Source organism: Synchiropus splendidus, chromosome 6, assembly GCF_027744825.2.
Source record: "Synchiropus splendidus isolate RoL2022-P1 chromosome 6, RoL_Sspl_1.0, whole genome shotgun sequence".
Lineage (NCBI taxonomy): Eukaryota > Metazoa > Chordata > Actinopteri > Syngnathiformes > Callionymidae > Synchiropus > Synchiropus splendidus.
This window is the reverse complement of record NC_071339.1, coordinates 9,163,905-9,188,871: the sequence shown is the minus strand read 5'-3', so window position 1 is coordinate 9,188,871 and position 24,967 is coordinate 9,163,905. Positions and strand designations below refer to the sequence as shown.

The window sequence follows — 24,967 nt, the reverse complement described above, 5'->3', positions numbered from 1 at the left end:
TGTGTCAATCGAGCAGGAATTTTCATTGTACCAAGGAGCTACATGCGATAGTGGTGATTAACATGTAATTTTTTACATGGTGGTAGATTAAAATCCTAGTAAAGAACAATCCATGTATGGATTATCTTTTCAGAAATATCAAGATGAAGGAAGATCACTCTGAAATTGCTACAATCGGAAGAGAAAACCAGTGTTTTAATTTCAGTCACCCTGATCATTAAGGGTGTCAAACTTGTGTGTTCTCACTTTGAAAATTCTAGTGTCAGCCACAGGAGCCGAGGCGGCAACAGCACAGCCATTGTCATTGTAGCGTTTGAGCAGCCCCTTTACAGCAGAATTTGACCAGGCTCAAGCTATCGGGTTGTGCTGTTGAGGCTCCGCTCACACTCAAGCATTTCGAGGAAGTTAATCCATAAATAAAGCAACAGCTCAGTGTGCACTGACTGGAGCAGGTCTAAGGAAAACCTTCAGGTCAGAAGGTAGCCACCACTTCCAGAACTGACTTCACATACGCTGACTATTTCTTGCGCAAAACAAGGGGTTGAAAGGCTTATGCTTGTGTGAGCCACGTTACGGCACACCAGAGACGATAGCCTCCTGATGTGTGGATGAACTATACTCTGTAGCGCCCTCTACAGACTTCCAAGGCAACGGAAAGCTATGTAATGATGACGTACCGGTACATCAGACGAGTGCAAGATGAGGTGCCCTGAGACACAAGACACGCCCCCTCCACAAGAGTCACACAGCAGCAAATCTGATATTGCCAGTGGCTATGTCCTCTCAAGGAAGTGATTTGGTGTTATTATTATTTCAGGCGAGGTTAAATGAGAGATCAATCAGACTAATTCATTAAGGACCATAATTAATGGATCACAAAGATTGACAGCACAGGCCCAACTTCATGAGAGTAAAGTCACTGACTAGAATGCAATGATATCAAGGCCACTAGGGAGCCTCGCATGAGGTCACAGGATGTTAGGCCGAGTACTGAGTTGAGTCACTGTTAGCGAAAGAGTTATGCCTAACAAGTTAAATGTGTTAAATCAGAGTTTAGAACAGGAGTTACAAGTCAGAGTTACTGGGCAAGAATTAAGTCACAATGTGATGTCGTTGCAATAACCAGACCAAAGTCACTTTTGAAATATAAATAGAATATAATCTGTAGTTTAAACAAAGTTTGGGTCGTTTTTTTTAATTTTATTATTTTTTTAATCTGCTCTTCGTTCATTTTCGGGTCAGGGTATTTGTTGTACGTTTCTTTGTGGGTGTATAGAGTGAATGTGTTTTTTGTCTGTGAGGGTGTCTATGGTGTGTGTAGTGTTTGTAAGTATGTTTGTGTTTATGTTGTTTGTGTGTAAGTTGTATTTGATGGTGGGTGGCTGAGTTTTGATGGGATTGTGTCAATGTAGATTTGTTGTGTGGCGATGGATTTTTAGCATGGGGTGCACGACTGTGTTTCGATTGTGGACGTGTGTGTTGATGGGTGTTGTGATGGAGGTGTGGAAGTGAGTGTGTTTGGTTCAGCTGTGAAGAAGAAGGAATCAGCTGAGTCTCTAACTCGAACATCCAAACAGGGTTTGGTGGGGATGTGCGCGATGCGTACGAGTCAGTGTATTGGTCGGTGGGTGCTTTGTACGTTATGGTGAGGCCGTGTAGAAGACTGTACAGTTGGGATGATGATGATGATGATGCAATGCACTGTGCATGAGGATATGCAACTGCCTGGGCTGAACCCACAGCAAACACTAGCCGTGTGGCAGAAGGAACTATACTTCCAGACAGTCTGTTTTTCTAGCAACACAAAGGAAGCAGACAGATCAGGTTGTCTCTGAACATCTCGTCAATTCCAAAACTCAATCATTTGGTTCACACTACGTTGCACGTAGAGCACAGCATGAACCACTGCAACTGGACTTTTGCACTGTTTATAAAATGAGCTATTGTTAATGACCACAGTTCTGAGGAAGAATATAGGCAATCCAATCCATGTCTGCCTCTCTGTCGTTCTCTGAACTTTATTTGAGGAACGTTATCGTGAATCCAATGGCTAGCTTGACTCCCCCAATTTCAAGGGTTTCAGGAGTTGGGGAAGAGAGTGGGGTTTTTCGCAGATGCTAGATCCATCATTGGAGTTCTCAACCATCGATCTTGGTGGGCCTTAAAGTGTGTCATTGTATTGTTTTCAAGAGTTTGGCACCATTATTGCCCAATGATACCGATAGACTTTGCTCAGTGTGTAGCCCTCAATCAATCATTAAATATTATTATTAATAATTCTTAATGTTGATTTTCTGCGAGACAAATAAAGGACATCTAATCTAACTCTAACGCCTATTTCTTCTGTTCATTTATTCTCCACCAGCTCTTCAATACCGGGGAAGAGTTGGGTCAATTCAGCAAGTCAGTCTGACTACTCATAGTATGAAAACATGATCAATATTGGGAGGAGATGCAGTTTGGAATGTTTGTGTGGGTGCGTCAGTGGTCGTAAGTGTAAGTCAATTGGGGGGAGGGTCTTCGGTGGGGCATCTGTGTGTTTTGGTGTGGGTGACGCCAAGCTTTCGATGGGTTTTCTGTGTTGATGTCTAGAAGTATGAGATCTCCAACAGAAGTGACTTGCTGAGTGCATATAAGGGAGTGTGTGATCTAGTGTGTATACGTAGTGCATGTTAGTATCTGTACACGAAGGTGAGAGGCCCTGCTTTGACAGAGAAGCTTGACTTGTTGTTTCCAATTGTTATTGTTGAGCTGCCCTGGACACTACTGTGGTGAAGACCTTCAGGTCAAGGTAACCCAACTGGGAACTGGGTATTAAATAAATTACTGGGTTATTTCTAAATGATTGCGAACAAATTAAAATGTAGCATCTAGATTGAAAAAAATACAAGTAAAAAAATGTCCTAATAAAATTGTGTTGACCCCAGACGAGCATTCGGATCACGTGACTTGGCTCCCCACCCCCACCCGTCGGCGCGTTGACGGACCGCCCCTCCGCCTCTCCCGGCTGCCTCCACCTCCGCTGGTCTATCATCCACACCGCTTTTGTTGCAGCCATTTTACCGTGGAGCGTCAGCGCAGCGGCGACCGGAGGATGCCGAGACAACCCACCTAAAGGTAATTCTGCCTCCTCTGCCTGGCGTTGCAGTTTGGTACGCGCTCCCTGGCCGCCGCGCCTCGGTCGACTGTCGTGTCGTCGGGCGAGCAGTCAGTGTCTGGAGGAAAGCGGTGTAGCTCAACAACTAGCCGCTCTGTCGGGGAAAGATTGCTGCTGGCAACTCGATGCTTTACAACTTCGCCTGAGAAATGGCGACGTCTGCTTTAATATGAAAGTTGTGAAGCACATACTCTTGACTATTGTGCAGTCCAAAGTCGCGCCACACGGATAAACACCGTTCCTCGGCCTCTGTACAAAGGGGGCGCCAAGGAGCACCAGAAGGCGGCGAGTGTGCGCGCATTGGTTTTGACTGGAGCTAGCTATTGTATCTCCAGACGTGCTAGCACAGAAGGAGTTCTTTGCAAAAGTGACTTCTACATTTGCCTTTTTATTGTGATTTTTGATAATTTAAAAAAGCTCAAGTGATTGAAGAAATGTTGTCAGGTTTCATATGTGTTGGGTAAGAGAAATGAGATGGTGACGATTACGCCATGAAATTAACTTTACTTTTTATTGATGAAATTTCACGTGATCAAATGCATTGAATTGTAGTGGTAGCATCGAAACACATGGAGTCATCGTGGAAGTGGACATGAATTTTAGGGCTGGAGGAAAAACAGTAACTTTTTTTTTCATGACAATAGCAGCTGATGTTTATACCGACAATCAATTCAATTTTTTCCCCCACGACAGCTGCAAGACATTTCGTCATCTCCTGCTCAACAGCAGCCGATCAAACACACAAGTTTAATACTTGTGAGATGCTTTTTTTTTTAAACGCAAACTCTTGTCAAATGTATACCAAATGTATACCATACTGACTAGTTGCTAGATTCATATAGCTGATGCTAGAATCAGGCAGCCAACCGTCACTCCACAGTGCCATTTTCGCGAGGAAAATAAAATGGAATAAGATTCTTCTGCCCCATGATTCTATGCAAGTAACATTCTTGCGCTTTTGTTAATGTCTCAGTGTTAGTACTATTAAATGTACAGTACATTAACTTTGGGATTCTTAAGTCTTGACTGTTACATTTATAGCCACATGTACACAAACTGCGATTAATCGCAGAAAGTTGTGCAATTAATCACGGTAAGGCCCTAATCTAAACATGTTAATTTGGGCGATTAAAATGGTCACAAATTGGTCAGCAGGAAATACAAATGAGCTGGACTCGCCACAGACACAGCGTACACAGAAATAATGCGTACATGTTTATGTGAGTTGCTGTGACTCGTAATAGGAATTGACTCCCTAACACTGTACCGTTTCCCACTTCCCAGTGACCAACGTACTTTATTTAAAAACAATGTTGGATAGACAAAAGGGACATTTTAGTAGCTAGGACTACTCTGTTTGTTTACTTTCTCTCGTATCAGACGTTAGCGACCCAAATGGTCTACCGTGTCTGACAGCATGAACAATACAACATGTACGTACAACTGTATATCTTTATTTCTTCTTAACAAACAACAGTGGGCTAGCATCCAGGCTAATACTGTCATGCCTCTAACAGATCTTTCACCGCAACATAGCGGTGAAGCTGGCTTAGGCTCCGCCCATTTCTTCTCTGTTGGTTCATCAAACCAAGTGAGATGATCAGCACCGATGCAAGACGTTGCAAAAACGTTGGAGCTGGCATTCCCAAAACGTCTCCAACACTGGATATGCAGGGAACAAAACACAGCACGGCAGTCAATGGCATGTCCTCCTTACGCGTGACGTCATCAAGTGTCGTCCCAATTCTTAGGGACGTCGATCACTTCACTTCGTCGTCAGAGGGCACCACGTTGTGGAGGGTGCTCAGATCCAAGTGCTAGTGTTAGGGTGAGAAGTGGGAACACAGCCGTAATGTCATCACACTAGTTTCCATGAAAGTAGTGTTTCCGCTCAGTAATTTCGTGAATAGGATTGAAATGTGCTCTTTTGCCAACCCTTTTGCAGCTGCAGTTTGGCCATCATATTTGTTTATGACACCCGTAAGGCTTTTAGCTATGGGGGCGTCTGCAAAACATGAAAAAATGAACGCCTGATTGTCGACCGTATCTTGGCCATCAGTAATCTCGTGGTGATCCACATCTTGCGAGTCACCACACTCGCGGCATGGAAGCATGCTGTGATTGATGGGATGCCTGACGCTGATGAGATAAGGAAATGCAGATAAGTTCCAAACTTTAAACTATGGATGTTCCGATCCATTGCTCACCGATCATGATTGGCCGATATCAGGGTGACGGTGAATGCCGATCACTACCTGCCATTGCCGATCACAATAACCAATCACGTGTGACAGCTGGTGCTCTGATGAAGCCCTGCTGGTTGAGATGCGTCCGCTCCTCCCTTCTCGCTGCTCACTTGGCAGCGACATGTCTGCTGTGTATCTTCTTTCAATCTGTCATCTAAAGTTTGCATCCTGTAGCACATGCACGGGAAAATGCTGTGCAGGGAAGCCGCTTCAAGTTAAACACGCCATTTAAAGTGCCACCACTTGACGGAGCACGGAGAGTTTTCTGAGCTCATGAAAGTGAGACCGCTGGTTCCTCAGCAGCAGGCTGTTAGCACAGCGGGTGCTAAGCAACGTGACAGAATGATAAGAACTAATTATGAATTTCAGCAAGCTAGATGAGCAGCCTTTCTCAGGTGTTGTTTACGCAGAAACGTAAACGACCGGCTCCGTCGCCGTTGTGGAGTCCGGTGCAGTGTTAGTTGAATCTGAATCACCTGAATCTGAAACTTTTGAAAACATCCAGAGTGGAAACTTTCATAAATGCAGTGCTCTCTGTCTCGGTATCCTGCTACAGTAGGGCTGGATGGACGATTATGGCAAAATTGATAATCTCGATTATTTTGATTCATATCATCATCTCGATTATTTAACAATTTTATGTTTTGCACTCATTGAACTTTCAAACTTTATTGATCAATGATCTACAATAAAGCAATGCGTAAAATGTAAACAATAGTTTAACAGTTATATTTAACCTTCACCATGTGGGTTAAATGTTTCTCTCTAGAAACTCCAATCTGTAAGGTCTGGGTTTAGAGAACAGTGGAGACGAGAAAATATTTGTTGAGTTGGCACTTGACTGGGATGCATAGATTTTTCTGTGGTTCTGATGTTGTAAGAAGTGATTTCGCATTCCAAGGTTTTTTTCGTCATTTTTCATGAGATCATGAGAGAAGTCACTCGTTAAATCATAACACTTCCACATCAGAGCGCTCTTCCTGCGTCTCTGCAGCGTGATGAATGACAAGGAGCGCTTGTTTTCATCACCCCGTCTCAAAGTTGAGCGCGAGGGATTGTTCTTATGCATTTATCCACTTTCAAATAATCATTGGTTTTTAGAAATATCTCCCACAAGCAGCTATCACTGCGGTTGTGACTCAGAACGCTTGCTGAGCGTCTGCTCCTCGGAGGTTTTGACTCTGAATACCATGCCGCCGTTGTACAGATGACAGAGTCGGGAGCTAACAGTAGCTAATATTAGCGTCCAACACTCCGTGTAAACAGAGGCTCAAGCTCTCTCGCTGACAGGCAGAGCCCCGTGCTACTCTGTGTAGCGGGCTCACTGTGCCTTCCGGACAAGGTGTGGTGCAGCGTTTGGGTGCATCGAGAGAGAATGAGAAGTTGGGGAGACCGGCAAAATAATCGTTTCATGACGATCATCGCGTTTTCATAATTGAAGGAAGACATAATAGTACTCCCGAGGAGTATTTTGGTCTTTTTTGTTTTTTTTTTTGCACATTGCCCGCTCCCTCTGCTCCGTGGTGAAAATAGTTATAGGACGGTCCTCCGCTCCATGTTGGCGGTGGTGTCCTCTTCCGCGTCCCCGATTAGGGTTCACTGATCGTGGACACACTCTCACCGGCAGTCCTATTGCTACAACCCGGCATCAGTTAGGTACCATCAACAAATTCTCATTTGGTATGCAAGTATTAATGAAATCTTCAAACATGCAAGCGAATGCTAGTTTGTACAATGTTTTTGAGAATAGAATACGACTAAATTATCATTTATTCACAATATTTCTAATATTTCTTCTATACCATATAGGAAATGTGTCCAGATGGTAGTATACTAAAATAGTTACAGTTAAGAGACATCAGTACATTGGGCACAAGTGGGTTCGACGAGAGACATTGAATTTTTCATCTCTACACTTAGCTATTATATTTAAACATGAACAAATTATGATGTTGGATACAAATTCTGCTGTTTCATCATAAAACAGATTCAAGAGAGACTGTAGTGTGTCCAACACATGTAATAGGATGAAAATGTATTTATTGTGATAATTGTCTTTATCGATTAAATGTATTATTATTATTGTTTTTTATTTATTATTATTAAACATTTATGTATTTTTGTCCATATCTCCTGTCCCATAATACTGTATGTACCGTTTGAATGAATGAAAGCTTAAAGGTGTGAAAGTTTAGAAAAACATCACAGATACACAGCTGATACAGCTATATGCTTATCTTGTCTAAATACATGAAAGAAGATTAACAAAGCAGTAGACACTTGTTGTATGGGAAAAAATCATAAAAATATTTTTAAAGTATTTTTTTATTAATCAGACTCAGTCTAGTTAAACAACTGCGCGGTAGACCCTGCATCGGAGTTAATCTCTGTTAACGATTATTTGACTCAGATGTTTTTATATTTTTGTACAAATAGATGTTTGCAGGCAAAGCAGGTTGTCAGTTGATGACCTGGTCTGTCGGGAGGGGTGAGGGAGGGTGTGCGGTTATGTGGTGGGGGAGTGGCTTTGACACCCTGTTTCAAAATCATAGCTAAAAGCAAGGTTGTCATTGGCTGGCTTCAGCTGTCAGTCAACGGTAAACTTGAAAGGAGGCTTGTGGTTGGCTGGTGTTTCACTGCATATTGAAGTGTGGGCACTCCAGCGACGTTCGCGGCTACCTTGGCTGTACAATGCAGGACGAGCCGGGAAAGATTTGATGTTTTTGTGATGTTAATATTGTGAATGTTTTTAATTTTCCACATCATGATATAGATATAACAATATATTGTTCAGCCCTACTAGGATACAACAAAAATATTGCATATGAAGCGCATTCTCCGAGCGCATCACCGTCACAGAGAAGGGAGAGTGAGACAGACTGAGGTGAAGTTCCACGCTTATTTCACTAGGATTTAACCTGCATTATTTTATCTTAGTTTTGGGGAGTTTCTTACAAATCGCCAAAAATACACAAAATTCATGACACATTTAGTTTAGGGCAGCGTCACCAACCTTTGGACAACCACAATCTACTCCAAGACCACTGTGTGACCTGAATGGCTACCATTGGTTCGGTAGACACGTCTGAAGTCACGACAAACAATGGCTGATAAATGACTTCTCTCTGAAAAACTCATTGATGAGGAGGGATGCACCGATCCGACTTTCATGTTCCTGATATCGATTCCTGGGCTTTGGGTAGCTACCGATCAAATAACAGTGTTCACATATTAACCATCTTTCCATGTTGTGGGGTAACACTGGTCATGCTTTAAGTTAAAAGGCAAATGTTGCCTGTGCTACTAAACCACAGATGCACCGCTTCCAATCGACAAGGATTCTATCTCGTGTAGCGCCTGTGACACCACACCCGCAGCTACTGCTGCATGCGGCTCTTTAGCGCGCTGCCCTAGTGGCTCCCAGGAGCTTTTTCAAAAATGTTTGAAAATGGAAGAAGTGTAACAATTTGAGATGGGAGACCCAAGTGCAGCAGGGAGGAGACTGAGGGTCAAGTCCAATAAGAAACAACAAGAAAACTAACTCAATACGCTTCAATGGTAGAAGGAGCCAGACTTAAAAAGAAGTGAATTACAGTAGAAGGAGGCTGGAAAAACAAGATGGTACAAAACTCAACACAAGAGGGAAACAGAGTCCGGAAAATAAAACCAAACGGTTCAGAAACCAAAACAAGCGTCCATGAGCACAAAACAATGGAGAACTAGAGTCCAAGACACACAGTAAGTCCACAGGATTGGGGGGAGAAGAACCACGGAGGACGGGCACAGACGCACTGGAAAACAAAGGAGGTGGATCAGGAAAAACTCAAAGCGCATGGCAAAATCAGCGGATCAAAAAAAGGGGGTTTGTGACTTTGCTACAGAAAGCATTGGATCGAAATCTGCTTGCATTCCACTGCATCTTGCATCAAGAGACGTTGTGTGCACAAACATTCCCGTCAGAGTGTAGGGCGGTGATCAACCTGGTCATCGAGATGGTGAACAAGATAATTGCAAAAGCACTGAACCACCGTTGGTTCGGTGCATTGCTTGACAGACATAATGTTTTTGTGGTCCAATATGGCTCTTTCAACATTTATTTTCAACGTTTATGAGGAAAGACCGTGGTGGAACAGCGAACAGGGCTGCAACGATTACTTGATGTCATTGATAACATAAACAGCTAAATTTAGTCTACGTCAAAATCTGTGCGTCGATGCGTCATGTTGCTGTTGGTGTAAACACACACGGGCCGCAGGGTGAGCATCGAGAACTGGTTGTTGTTGAGAAGCAGTGAAAAAATATTACATAGGATTCCAACTGGCTGCTGTCGCAGCGCGCCTTTGGCTCTGCGTCACCACCTCTCCGGCTGTTAGCCTCAGTCACGGAGGAATTCAAGTGGCGACGGGTCGTAGTGTTCAAAAGTGAGGCTTCGTTTGGTTTGCGAAGATAACGCGTCTTAAGGATGAGCAACCCCCTGCGACACCATCGTAAAATGATGAACACCCTCGAGCTAACAGCTAGCATGCACAGAGCTAACTTGTTGTTGATGCATGCGATTAATTAATCAATCGTAATTAACACGTTAAAATATTTTGATCACATTTAATCGTTTTAATTGAACCGTTTGCTGTCCAGACAACAGGGAACCTTTGTAAGTGCAGGAGTTCCTGGTCCACTGATCCACAAGACACGTGGCAGCTAGGATGATAACAACAACAAACATGGAGGAATCCCTGAACAAAAGCAAACAAAAGCGTCTGTTTGCTTTTGTTCAGGGAGGTTTTTTGCTACAATGGCCAGGGTTTCCACTACTCTGAATGGACTTGAAATTCTTATAAAATTGAAATTCCCATACCAATGTTTTCAAGACATTAAAAGAGCTTTAGTTTAAATAAGGTGATATAAAAACTTGAATATAGCCACCATCGTGATTTATTGTGCCATTGTCAAACTGATGCAAAATAAACAATATGTTGTTGTTTAAATGTATGTATGGGCCCATCATTTGATTCAGTCATATACCAAATTCATTCAAATTGAAAAATGTGGCTTCTTATAACAAGTATTCTTATACGATTAAACTGCGATTAATTGAGATAATTCATCACAAATTCTGGAATTAGTTAGATTACTTTTTTAAATCGAATCCCACCCCTAATAGTGAAGTGTCCTCTGTCTCTCTCTCCTCCTAATAATAACCAGACCTGAACTAGGGAGCTACACTGACAGAAATATACCCAACACTGTCCAGGCAACTCCAGAAGCATCTATCATTCTACATCAGAGATGGAACTCCGTCAGGAGAGGCAGGATGCAGCGAGAGGCTGAAGCAGCTGCAAGACTGACAGACCCAGACAATAAAACTTTATTTCGACTGCACGTTTCAGAAAGAAGTACAGTCCAAGTCTGGACATTTACTGATAAGGTGAGAACAAACTGCTATCTGTTAGTTATGAGAAATAAATCTGTAAGATGCAGCTGTATAGTTCTGCCAGCAACGGACATTGGTCATGATGTTTCTTACGGGATTCTTCCGTGATGTATGATGATGAAAACCTTCATGTTCATCTCGTCTAAGCCGTGGAGGTGCGCTACCGTCGTCTACAGTGCTGTTGAATAATAAAGACGAAGGAGCACCTTTTTTCCTGTCCAGCTTTATTACATCATGACTGTCATATGTTTCAATAAGGAGCAGACAAACAGCGACCTGGGCGTGAGCATCAAAACGTACGTTCACACGGTTATTTCAAGTTGACTGGACACAGACGTCAGTTAGAAAATATTCTTCAATCAGTTCCAGAACAATCGCAAGGGATGATGAAATGTGGCGCTGGTCGTTTTACCAGCTTTTAGCAGGTCTGCAGAACAGAGGACTCAACGGCAGTAGCTACAGATAGAACATGAGACATAACATGTTACACTTGTCCGAACTAGATGAACCATAAATACGGCAAATGACAGTGAATCGACTATTTTCTGTCTGATAAATGCTTGCGGACATTAGGCGCTGGCGGCGCTAATCCGTTTTGCTGGCTATATCTTTACTACACTTAAACGCAATAAATGAGTTGTCATCTCAAAAATAAGTTCCCCACATTCAATAACGCACCCAAGACGTGCGCTAAGCACAGAGAAAGCCTTGCAAGTCCGGTACAAACACTGTTTTTCTCCATACTATTACTAACCGAATTGACTAACATGACTAGCGCGTTATTAGCTTTGTGGCTAATCAACTTGGCCAGCTATATGTTCACTGTAGGCTTCGACAGTGCAATACAACAAACAGCAGACATCCATAACTGTGTGTGAGCATAAGCAAGTCATTTTCACTGGCAAGCAATTCATTGGAAAACTATTTTCACCATGATGCGAACAGAGGAACTCAGCTCGCCTCCGCGGTCCCTCTGCCCTTCTGCCATAAAGTGTTGCGGTGGAGTTGGGGCAGCGATGCCACTCTCAGAACATGCCTCTGGGTAACTTGCCCAGAGAAAGTTACATAGTCCAAGGGAGCGTTTAACAGAGAGCTGGAGAGTCTGTTCGTACTGAAACCTGTCATCTCAGGTTGTTGGACTTCAGGTGTTACGTCACTTATTCAGACTTGCCAGTCGGAAAATGTATTTATGTGTGTATTTGTCAGGATTTCATGTTTTCCTGACTTTGGTTTGTTGTCTTGTACCAATCTCTAGTTGCCTTTTGTAAGTAATACACAATCGACAATAGTGGTGAAAAGAAATTGCAAACTGCTCTGGTATCAGATCGAAGGAATATCGATATTGGCACATATCCAAATTCGGGTATCAGAAGTCAAATAGTGTGGATCGTTGCATCCCTAGATGCCTTACCTGAGGAGGCACAAATTGGCTAGAAGGACTTACTCAGGACACTAAAATTGTTGGTCCATCCTGGTTTAGAAATAATGGATTGCTCAAAATGTAGCAGGAGGTTTTTTTTAATTCCACTCTTAGCCATTTCATTTGTTGAAATTACAATTTTGTTTCTTTTGGCAGCATGACTAACATGGTGGACATGGCGAAAGGTCCCCCGGTCTGCCGGCCCTCCGCATTTGCCAATGAGGAGCGTAGGGCTGTCCACTCTTGGTCTCGGATCTCTTCTGCCGGACAGAATATACTCCTCGACGCTTTGAAGATCCTGAGTCCAGTGTCCTGTGACCTGACAAGCACAGAGGATCTGGTCACCTTCTTGCAGGAACTGAGCGAGGAAGGGCACAAGCCCACTGTGCTGCAGAGCAAGGACGTGTATCGTTATCGTTCTTCGACAAACCTTCCACTGACGGAAGATATGCTGAAACCTTCGAGGAACATCCGACCCACTGCCAAGAAGAGATCTAGGAGACCTGTGAAAAAGCGTGAGGTGCATCCTTCGTGGAACATGTCGGTGAAAGGGAACCCGAGGATTCAAGGAGTTCCTCCCTCCGAACTACTGGCGGACCACATTGATGTTGTGCATAAGAACGCGCCAAGTAAGACACTTGAAGTATCGCAGGCATTCCAGGCAAAGCCTTGTCTCCGATTAACTAACATCAAAGGTGTGTCTGGCTGTCACACAGCCCGCCTTCAGATTCACACAGCATGGCAGTCTTCGTGTGAAGCTCCGCCTGCTGTCCTCCCTCAAAAGCTGCACCCCGCCCCACCGCCAGGAATACCTTCGCAGCCTTCCCAGAATGGTGGTGGAGCTTCCACCAAAGCAGTGGCCTTGTTTAGCCAGAAGAGTTCGTCGTGTCCTATCCGACTAGACGGAGCTCTCATCGGGGATTCGGCGCCGGCTTTCTGTGCCAACGGCCGGGCCTTCTCAGAGACTCACACCACACTCACCAGCAACGGCTGGAGAAGCAACTGCTTCCACCAGGAGGGACAAAGTTTGAAAGAACTCACCAACTCGCCTCGGTTGAGAAACGGCTGGAAAGAGAAGAAAAATCTTCGATCCAAGGTGGTCAAAGTGGACCACTCGCGGTCGGTGGATGAGGCCCGAAGGAAAGCGCAAAAAATTCTACAGGTAAACTTGTCACCTGTGATCCAGATCCAGCCTCTTACCCACGTGCTAGGAGACTTCAGACACCAGAACAAGTGACTGAGTTAGATTAGCTGAAAGACTTGAGTGAAAAATTTGAATTTCTACAACTTTTTACACTTTCTCAGTTGTTGCCTCTCCATGGTGTTTGATGCTAATACAAGAGTTGTTCCATTGATTCTGGGATGTTTGCTCCATGTTGGAGGTTGACCCAGTCTGACGTGGCTTCCAGAAGGTTTCTAATGATGAGAACCGTTGTGTGGTCGACTGGCACTAGGCGCAGATAGAACCAGCACCAACCAGCCTCGTGCTTCAGGCTGATGGGGGGTCGGGTGGGTTGCTGATTTTGGGGTCACAGCTTCCTGTTGCAGAAGACATTTCTCTCGTCGTTCTTCCCTGATCACTTTTTTTGTGTTTTGAGCAGTTTGAATTCCTCTGCCCCCTTTCCCTGTTGGGAAAGTCCAGACTTGGTCACGACACAAGAGATTATTTTGAAGTCTTCAGCCAAACACGTCTTAGTTGTTCCTCATTCTAAGCTTTGATGAGGGAATCTTCCACCCATTCAGGCTTAAGTTCAGAGACCAAGCCCACATTCGAGAAAGACCTTTGATTGTGTTTACTACAATCCCAATAAAATACTCCTCTGTGCTGTTTCTATAAGCTAGGTCCTGCACTGTGAGCATTTGACAACTGCATGTTCCCTAAAATTGAGGTTATTTGACGTACCATGACGTTTGGGAAGCAAATTGAGACATGTTGACCTACTGGTGCTCAAACATCTGGAATTGTGTTTCTACTTCACATCTGCGATTCAAGCATTTATAAGCGGCAACTTCTATTTAAGGTGTGCTCCTTCCCCCTGCAGGTTGGGGTGAGCATGCCATGCTGCCTTGTGTTTTCCAAGGATTTTTTTCAGAACCATCCATTCATTTATGTGTGAAACATCTTGTATGTCAAGACAAATTGAGTTTGAAAATTGTACAGTTTTTATTTACGACTTTAGACCTCCCAAAACAAGTGTGAGAAGAATGAGACTTGAGCGCTCTGCCATCCTAGTAGAGGTGTCGTTCAATCGAGGTTCTAGACTAATTTTGGCTTCAAATGAGAGCATTGGTCTGAGCTCCCGACCCAAACTATGACGACATGTTGGTCCTTGTGGTCTGCCGCTGAGTCTCTTTCAGTGACTATGACTGGCAGCATTTGTCTTCTGCTCAGTGAGAGGTTGAATGTCTGATCCTACCCAGCAAACCCCCTTTTCTGAAGCGCTTTGTTTGTCATGTTTCTCCAACACTTGTAAAATACTGTATTTCATACATGACCTTTGAAAACATTTTGTTCAATAAAGTTATTTTAAAATGTGTTTTACACTTTTTCTATTTGTGTGCTGAGAACATTGAACGGCCAAGATTGGAGGCAGGGATTCAACCGACTGTCAAACAGTCATGCTAGGGGTATCCCTTCATTGCAGAAGCCTACAGAGCCAATCTCTCAACCACTGACCGTTCTACAGTCCAGACGGCACCACTGCACCTGCAGCTTATAAACCGCTGTGGCTTATGGATGAACCAGATCTATTTTCCTTCTTAAATTTAGTGGCTGTGGCTTATATTCTGGTGCACTCTACAGTCTGGAGTTTACTGTGTGTACAACGGTCACCGTTTCCAAGGTAAAGGAGTCATACCTGAGTCACCTGTGACAGATTGTACTCTTGAAAAGTGACATTATGTCATACAGAAATGCAAATGAAAATAAGTGACACGATCACTAACCCTGGAGAACTACTCTCGATGTGGAAACTTACATGACACCAAGTCCCAGCCGCCTATGTACATCTGCTCTGAATTTGTCTTCCTCTTCTCACTGACTCCTTCATTGGTGCCATCCATCTTCCCCCCAGCCTCCTCTCTACCATCAGATCATATTTCATTACACCAGTGTCCAGCAACTAGGCAGTAGCCAGTGGCAGCCCTTAAATTTTGCCAACATCCATATCAATGCTACAGAATCATGAGGTATTGAGTACTCTACATGATAACAACAACAAAACATGGAGGAATCCCTTATCACTACACAATGGCCAGGGTTTCCACTACTCTGAATGTACTTGAAATTCTAATAAAATTGAAATTCATATACCAATGTTTTCAAGACATTAAAAGAGCTTTAGTTTAAATAAGGTGATATAAAAACTTGAATATAGCCACCATTGTGATTTATTGTGCCATTGTCAAACTGATGCAAAATAAACAATTTTTTGTTTTTTTTGTTGTTTAAATGTATGTATGGGCCCATCATTTGATTCAGTCATATACCAAATTCATTCAAATTGAAAAATGTGGCTTCTTGTAGCAAACATTCTTATACGATTAAACTGCGATTAATTGAGATTAATTCATCACAAATTCTGGAATTAACGAGATTATTTTTAAAAAATCAAATCCCACCCCTAGTTTAAATGTTTCCTGTTTCTCTGGTGGGGAGTGAAAACCATGAAGGGTCAACAATTTTGTCAAAGTAAGCCATCACTGTCGCTGCAGCTGCAGGATTTTTCTTGTTTTTAAAGAAGCCTTTGCATTCTACCAGCACCTCCCCAGAAAAAGTTCGACAGCACAATTGTTTTGTCCCCGCTAACATTTTTTCTTCAACAAAATGAAGTGAGGTTTTATAGAACATCAGCGATGGCATCAAACTCTTTTCACCCAAAACTGCTGTTTAGGTTCAAAACTGATCTTCAGAGTAGATCTGAAAACCTTCCTCGCGGACGACAACGTGGTCGGACCTTGCGACTTCATCCCACCTGTCTGGGGATGCTAGGCCTGAGGTCTAATCACGTATTGCTGACGTCTGTCGACTCCGGTTCTACCCGCCTTGACTCGCAGATCAGAATGTTCACCAGTGATTTGCTTCCAGAGTGTTGTTTTGTCAGATGGAACCAACCGCTCCAGCGGCCGCGCTGCAGCTCGCGTCTTTTGTGTGTTGGGGGATGGGATGAGTCAAACAGACCGAGAAAGCGCCAGAAGGCTCCCGGCACTCACCGTTTTAGAAAGGTTACTTCTTTACAGCGATCCAAATGAAATATGTCTCGGCCTGAGCGTCCGTCCCCGGCTGCTCTCCGTCGACCCTCGGAGTCAGAGTCTGGGGCAGCGGTGGAGGAAATCTATTTCAAGTCAAGGTCTATTTAAGGTGAAGGAGGTTTTTGCTGCACAGAGAAAATGCCTGCTTCTTCTGAGACCACTCCCTTCAGTCACACACAAGTCAGAGAAAGACAGGTAAGTGGATCACTGGTCCAGGAGACGTTGGCCCGGTGAGTAACTGTGGGGATAAAATAACCGAGGGTGAGAAACCAGCTGGAGGTCAGCGCACTGCGGTGGCTAATCCACGACACCACCAGTGTGTCACACCCCTTCCGCTTCCGCCCGACCGCCGATCCAGACTGAACATTCACTCCTGCTGTACTTCCTTCACTGCAGTCGGGCGCCATCGACTTACCAAACCAAGATGGATCTCCTGCTCCATTATTAAATCCTGAAAACAAATTGTGCCACAAATATGTGAGGTATTAAATCTCAATGAATTCAGGGGACGCTTCTATCCACACCGACCTTCTCCAAGGTCATCACACCAAACCCAGAATAACAGACCTTGTGACAGAGGGACGTGTCAAGGTCAGCGCCTGCACAGATGCTAACACAGACCTTATGAGAGTGCGTTCAGAGGAGAGAGAAGTCTGTCATCAGTCATTGTTCTCCGTCTGGAACGGCTCTTTTTGTAGCAGACCGGATTACTCTGCACCCACTGCTGGCTTTCTGGAAATGGAACTCGGGCCACCGTCATGAGTTTTAGTTTTAGGCGACAGGAATGACGGAAGAGCGACGACCAACTGCACAGACGACAGGAGACTGTAGTGTGGACTGAAATAGAGTGGACCGGCTGCAGTGAGTCAGACAGTGCCGCATGTTTGTGTGTGTGTGTGTGTGTGTGTGTGTGTGTGTGTGCACGGCCGCAGACTGAACTCTGAACATCACCAGCTGCTTGCTTTGCCTTGCTGCTTCCTTCCTCTCCTTTCATCTCACTGTGTTTCGAGTAGCTCTGAACTCAAACCAGATTCATGGAGTTGAACAACAATCCCGTCAGGTCCATTTTGGAAGAGATTAGTTTGCTTTTCTAAGTGTTTGTACACGAGGAACGGATATATTTCATTCTGAAAAGACATGCTTCTTTCATGGCCTGGAGCTCAACGCCCAGAAGACAGTGGAGATGATCATGGACTTCTCACTCTGGTCATGGACTGTTTGTGCCTCTTCCCTCTGGCAGGAGGCTACGGTCCATCCAGACCAGAACCTCTCGTCACAGGAACAGCTTTTTCCCCTCGGCCGTCAGACTGTCGAATTTGTGATCAGCGTTATTTTATTTTATTGTATTTTAGGAGGACACCTTAATCCAAAGCACTTTCCTAGTTGGTGGGATCCGCACTGACCATGGCAATGAAGTTCATTCTGATTCTGATTCTTTGGCTCAAAATGTTAATACCTGCCACTCCACCTTGTGTTTTTGCCACACAAGCAAATACATGCTGTTGTTGTGATAGAAAGAGATTTTAGTACCACACACACACAAGTGTGTATTTCCATTCACACAGAGCTCCCTCAAGTTTCACTCCACACCACGTGTACAACCATCCACCAAACAACCAAACAACATCCTGCGTGCAGGACCAGAGGTGTGTTTTGGCATCTTGAAGGAAAGTAGGTCAACTTCAAGGAACAAGACGGAGATTGAGCGGATAGAGATGAAGGATGAAGACCTGATGACACAACCATGAGAAACAATTTGACGCACAATTTTTTTTTATTTGAATACTGATTAAAGCTGATTAGAAAAAATAGAAAAACCTCTGGTGAATAAAGTCTCACTCGTTGAGATTCAGAAGATTCGGCGGCTCCTCTGATTCTGTAGCTTCAGCACTTTCACCGGTGTCCTGCACACAGGAGGAAAAATGGCCGTCAGGTTGTATCTGGTTTTTTTTTAGAGCATCGATTTCAGAATATTTTGCTTTTGCAGCACATGAGGAGAACTCAGGCCATTCTCCTCCTGAGCCTAGACATGCATCAATACAGCACTCAACTTTCATTGGTCATGATCACAGTAGCCTGGCCACAGTGTCATTTTGTGATGTGTTGACCCCGTGTTTTCAGTGTAGTATTCAACTGTGACATTTCAGAAGTCAGTAACTTTATTATGGTTAGAGAAGAGGGCATGCTGTGAAAGAGAAGAACGTGATCCAATATTTGGGATGAGAGTGAATTATGACGCCACCTGGCGGCGGCTATAGTGCATTACATATCTTCTGCAGATGTTCATCTGATCCACTGGTGATGTTCAGCCACATCTCTGAAGCAACAGTGGCAATGATACTGTAGCTGGACATCATCACTGTTGTTTATGGCAGGACCCTGAACTGTGCAGTCTCCACTACTATTCGCAGTGTATTTTCTCCTGTGTCGTCCTCTGTTTCCCCATTTTAATATTTTTTCCCCACATTTCGCCTCCAACTACAACCACCATTTCAGTCAAAGATGAGGTGCTGTCTATTAGGTCATAGTCACACGTGACGAGTGGTGAAAGATCAAATCCATTCTGTTGTTCAGATTTTCATTTGTAGTAAATTTATATGCATTTATAAATAGAATGATCGATCCACCTTTATACAGAGTAATTCCATTAATTCAATTTCAAAAACAAACCATTACATTTTCCCCTGGAGCCAAGGTATCGCAGCTCCCATACCTCACCATACTCAATCGACGCCCAGACTACTACTAGTAATAGGCAGGTGAGGCTTTATGAAACACTGCCCTTATCTGTAGAACTCAGAAGGTGACGCTCCCTGTTTCAAAATGATGTGAGTTTCCATTGGAATTGTTCAAATCCCAAAAGTTCTGAGCAGAGTGGCCGGCGCCCATGGTTGGGCCGCGAGCGCCCCCTAGAGGGCTGCTAAAGGGTTTTTGTTTTACACCTTTGGGCCATGAGACGCTCAGTTCTAACACATTAGACATGTATGGTGGCAGTAGTGTGTTGTTAACAACTATGGAGAAGTTCTTGAAAAGAAAAAAATGATAAAGAAAGTGATGCTGCTCTCCCACCGACAGCAAACACTGTTCATGAAAGCACCTGTTGAAGCAGTTTTGAAAATTTTTATGGCACTACTTTCATTTACACTTCACTTATATCTTCTTTGGAGTTTAAATAAAATATATTATTTTCATTTTATGATATATTTAGACATGGTTTTATTAGATTTATTTTATTCAGAATGTGATTCAGTTTTTCAAATTTTCTCAACAGTTTGCATCAAGTGTTTTTTTTCTTTTCTTTTTCTTCAGTAAATTTGATGAACATGACTTGTACCTGTTTCTGCTGCTGGTTGGACTTTTCAATGACAAATATCTTTGCAATCATCACATGGTTTCATGTCATTTCACCAGGTTTTGGTTTGTCTACGTGAGAGTAGATTAAACATGGTTAGAGTCATGAATCGGTTCTATTGAATGGGCCCTGAGATCAGAAAGGTTAAGAACCACTTGATCTAGTGGACACTGAAAATGATAACATTGTTTCATGAAACCCGAATGGCGAACTGTTGCAGAACACAGCAGCAGCGTCGCTCTCTGTCAATGATCGGCGCTTCCTCTTGAGAATCTGAGTCAGTCAAATTCACTCACTTGCTCTCTGCTTACTGCGCCATACAGCCACCCTCATTTCCCTGACCGGCTGGCGGTTTTCAAACCATAAATACTCCAAAAGTACGATGGAGACACACAACTGTTGCTCAGTCTAAAGACACAGCAGTCAGTCTGCCACCTGCTTGTGTTAAGTAGTCACTACATCCTGCTCCACATTGGCAGCTGGACTTGTTTACATGCAGGGGATACTTTGGTCCATTGTGTTGATGACAGCTGTTTGATGAAATGGTGATGGTCACATCTTCAACAGAAAGCGACAACAAGGCACAAGCCAGAGAATGGCGCCCTCAGCTTTTGCTCGGGTGTCAGGAGAGTCATGAGCTCTGAAGCAGCGAAGCCACAGCTGCAGTTGAGTGTATTGGAGTTCCTCGTGAGGTTTGGGTCATTAATGAGCGACGAGCCCCGAACACAGCTCCACCTGCGCTGATCAAACTGAAACGCGAAACTCTCCAAGTGAAGAGACAGGAGTTTGGACCAAATTTTAGATTCTAGAAATGTGTTTTAAATAGAGGTGGGATTCGATTAAAAAAAAAATCTCAATTAATCTCAGTTTAATGGTATAAGAATATTTGCCACGAGGTATTTGGTATATTCCTGAATCAAATGATGGACCCATACCTACATTTAAACAACAAAATATTGTTTATTTTGCATCAGTTTGACAACAGCACAATAAATCACGATGGAGGCTATATTCAAGTTTTTCTATCACCTTATTTAAACTAAAGCTCTTTTAATGTCTTGAAAGTATTTGTATAAGAATTTCAGTTTTATAATATTAAATTCATTATTTTTTTGTAATTAATTAATCGTAACAATGTTGGAATTAATGAATCAGAATTCACTTGTTAAAGTCCCACCACTAGTTTTAAAATCTGTGACAGAAAACGTTCATATTGCTCTCCATTTCACTCATACTCATAAGAACATTGGAGCACACAAAAGGTCTGAGAACGTTAAGAAAAACAACATCAAAAAGAGAGTGTGGTGGACTTACAGCGAAGGGTTCATTGAAGGCTCTGGCCCCGCTGTACAGAGGGTTGGGGATGGAGACCAGTGTGGGCTTCTTCGGTTTGCTGGATGGGACGTCTTCATCGTCGTTCTGTTGACAACAGGCGACAGCAACAAAGCAAACATTTGAACTATGTTTCAATACCACGGCTGCTCACAGGTTTCACCTTGAAGTATTGGAAACGGAAGTCGCTGGTCTTCTGCTTGAAGATGTAGTAGCCGAGTGCACACAACACACACAACAGGAGCACTGACACCAAGATGGCCGACACTGTGCCACTGGAGTGGGCCTGGCCACGGGCACCGTGAGGAGACATCTGAAGATCGAGATTGAATTAGGACAGTTTCTCAGACAGCTCCCGCAGGACTGACCAAAAGTCACGTTCCGATTCAGACAAGCTACGCATCACAGGATCTGACGCTGAAATCTTTGCTGTGGGACGAGCCAGATGTGGGGCAATTGTTCATACTGTTGGCCAACGAAATGGACCGCACACGTTTTGTAGAGTGACCCGCAGCACTCAGCTGAGCGGGAATAGAACGCCAGTCAATACAGGAACGGTGCGGTTTGAAGCGACTCATGCGCAGAAGCCTCATCATAATGTCACCAGTCAGCGCTGAGATTTCCAGGTCTCTGGTTGAGATGAAAGGGCATCGATCTGTCAGTAGTCAATAAATCAAGAAGCTTTATCTTTGGAACTCACGGCCCACTCACAACAGCTTTCACATCCACATCAATGATTTCACACAGCAGTCACTTCAGTTATCGGCCGGGTCTTTGGAGATCTCCAAACTGCTACGCTACACCAGACACAGCCATCTGCAGACGAAGCTATGAAAGCTGTTGCCTAGCAACAAGAGACAAACCCGTCCTGAACATAACCTGAGCGACAGTTCACCTTACAGCCAACGATTCTTCTGACCTTTCACAGGCTGGTGAATCAAATTCATAGCTGTGTTTTTTGCTAGCTTCCTCTCTTGCTAATCAAACGGCTGCTGAAGTGGCGCAGGGACACAGAGGGATCCAGTCATCACACTGACACCCGACTAAAGTGACGTCGCAGAAACCAGACATGAATCCACACAGCAAGGCGGATGACTTCCAAGGATGTGGAAAACAGGTCAAAGCACTTCACCCACCGGTGGGGGAGGAGCGCTCAGCGGGCCCGTGATCACGTGCAGGATCCCGTTCACAGCAGGAATGTCCCAGTTCACCAGCAGCCGCTGGTTCACCAGTTTAGTGTTCTGGACGTGAAATTGAAAGAGGTTACGACATCTGCGTGAGGACCTTGGGATGATGCCGGAAACCAACCTGATCGTTGCCGTGGGTGATGGTCAGGTTTGCTCCTAGCTTAGATGTGATGACCTCTTGGTGCATCAGGTCCTTGTAGGGTCGTCTGACATGACTCCAGACGTGGTACTCAAGATCTCGACCAGAGAGAGACTGAACATGCGCCATTAATAATATTGTAAATCCTCATAATAATAAATAAACAATGTTTAGACGTCATTATGAAGGGACGCTTTTGTACGTCACCTGGTTCTGGGTGAAACCGGAGTTGTGAGGAACAAACAGCGTGACCTCTGACTTCCTATGAGACAAAAACTCCACAAGCTGTTGCCCATCTTTGGAGGAGCCGCTGTAATCCAGCAAGAACTGAGCAGACATACACACACAGTTAATATCAAAGATGCCACAAGTTGGAGCTAAGAGCAACATCAATGACCGTTGCTCAAGTGCAACACACAACACCCAACTAATGTGTCAAATGTTGAACGTCTCTCTCTTCAGCTTCAAAGAAGCACATCTGGATCCCATTCCGCTGATCAGACTCCACTGATTTCTACACCTGGATTCCAGTCTGCACTGCCAGATGGTTGCTTCGCGTCCTCCCGGTAAACTCTCTCTCGACCCTCCGTTCTCTTGTGCTCCTGTTAGATATTTCTAAATTCAATGCTTGCTTGATCTTCTTTCTGTCGCCTCCTTAGTTGGTTCTCTTTGCTCCGTTTTCTGTTTCTCGCTTGTCTCGATTAGATTGTGTGTGAGTACTTTGTTTGACTCACCCTTTGTATTTCCTCTCGTCATTGTTATTCCTTTTGTGTGTGTAGAACCACCACTGAGCACTTCCTGTTTATTGGACCTCGTGAGTTAATTTCCGAGAGCGTTTGCGTTGTCCCCATTAGTTAGGCGTGACTATAATTTGCGTCTTTTCTGTTTCAGGTTTTTCCCCTGCCCTCGAGTCTGGATCTGAGCCTTTCCCGCGATCATGAACAAGAGATGCTGGGACCTCCTGTCCAGAGATGCTGTGACAGGAGGTCAGTGGAGTCTTCTCTCAATGAGAACCACTGTTGCAGTATCCTTAGTCATCCTCTTCATCACATCCATCCTCTTCTACTTTTGCCTGGTACTTTTAGTTCAACATTCGTCATCCAGCATGCTCCTTGCCTCTCCTCTCTATGTGTCCAAACCATATGAGTCACGCCTCCATAATTTTGCTTTCAAACTTGTGTCCCTCTGATATATTTGCTCCTAATCCAGTCCTTTCTCATCATCCCCAATAAAAACCTGATCGTCTTCCACTCCTCCACTCTAGTCCTCGGGTCTATCCCCCACTTCATGGCAGGGCTAACTGCTGTCCTACAGAGCTTCCCCTTTCACTCCAGCTGCCACTCTTCTGTCACAGAGCATTATTATTCTGAATAAAAATATCAGAGACGCCTGGTCCTGTTGGCTTTCTTCCAAACTCACAGGAAATGAAGTTGAAAGGCTGCAGACGGCGGTGAACGACTTTGTTGTGTGACGAGGCAGAACGTCTGCTCAGATGAGAGCCTGTAATTCAGTGTTTTTGAACCCTTTTCAAGGTTCATTGAAATAAATCCCGGGGCACACCACCAAAGGAACCTCAGCCAAAGCGCACTTGTGCTTAAAGAACTATAGAAAATCCCTATTCATTTGTGAAAAATTCTAGCTACTGACACTCGGTTGTTATTTTGCCCCCCAAAAAATAGCAGAAAAAGTATTTGTTTCAAATGTGTCCAGAAAGGGGTGGGCAATATGGCAAAATACATCATGATTTATTTATGTATTTACTTACTTTAAATAACTGTTTCAATTTTATCACTTCTCTTTCACATGTATTTATTGTAGTTTTGAGTTTCCAGACAAACCCTTAGCATTCTTTGCCTGAACTTGCTTCTCTTAACTTCACATTTTGGAGGACATTTATTTTGTTGTGTAAGTTTTTTGCCAACTTTTAAACCACAAAGCAAACTTTGACAGTCCATGAGTATGAATAAAATTTTGAAGTGTGACGACACGTTAGCCGTTAGCTCTGCGGTGCAGACAGTCTTTGGCGTTGCGGGTCCGACAAGCATCCCTCCCTTCATGGTTCTGTGGTGAAAGTGTGTGGTCAAGTTAGAGGTGCATCAGGTTTAAAAACAGCTGGAAGTAGCGCATATAAGCGGCTTGGCTATGAGAGCCAAGAAGCCGGTGTGTGGGAAGAGGAGCACCACGCACCACAGCAGCGCTGCTTTGACTGACGGACAGATGAGCGCATCAACACACTGTAGCTCTACTGTATAGTGGATAGAAAGAATGTCAGCCAATCCATGTGAACCTTGGTTGCTCCTCAACACCTTCTAATTGTCATGATTTAATGGCATCATATCGCCCACCTCTGTCTCAGGACAAATGAGGTGCACAGAAGGATACTGAAGCCTATCACAAGCAGCACCAACATTCATGAAGCTAGTGGATGTAACACTGAAGGGAGGACGCATCG

The 24,967-nt window shown here is 44.0% G+C and overlaps 2 protein-coding genes across 4 annotated transcripts in view; one reads left to right on the top strand and one right to left on the bottom strand.

Moving 5' to 3' along the window:
• Positions 1-2,982: 2,982 nt before the first annotated feature.
• ccdc71 (coiled-coil domain containing 71) lies at positions 2,983-15,053 on the top strand. The gene is made up of 2 exons (XM_053867405.1): positions 2,983-3,117; positions 12,411-15,053. The coding sequence occupies exon 2, from the start codon at positions 12,412-12,414 to the stop codon at positions 13,489-13,491; it is 1,080 nt and encodes a 359-aa protein (XP_053723380.1). The 5' UTR covers positions 2,983-3,117; position 12,411; the 3' UTR covers positions 13,492-15,053.
• Positions 15,054-18,262: 3,209 nt separating this feature from the next.
• Positions 18,263-24,967, bottom strand: part of stab1 (stabilin 1) — a 42,284-nt gene continuing 35,579 nt past the window's right edge. For all 3 annotated transcript variants that reach the window (XM_053867402.1, XM_053867404.1, XM_053867403.1), the window contains exons 66-71: positions 22,723-22,842; positions 22,498-22,629; positions 22,326-22,430; positions 21,353-21,502; positions 21,172-21,276; positions 18,263-18,409 (exon numbers count right to left, since the gene is read on the bottom strand). In XM_053867402.1, the coding sequence (XP_053723377.1) occupies positions 18,341-18,409; positions 21,172-21,276; positions 21,353-21,502; positions 22,326-22,430; positions 22,498-22,629; positions 22,723-22,842 (681 nt within the window). In that variant the 3' untranslated portion in view covers positions 18,263-18,340. The remainder of the gene's footprint in view (positions 18,410-21,171; positions 21,277-21,352; positions 21,503-22,325; positions 22,431-22,497; positions 22,630-22,722; positions 22,843-24,967) is intronic.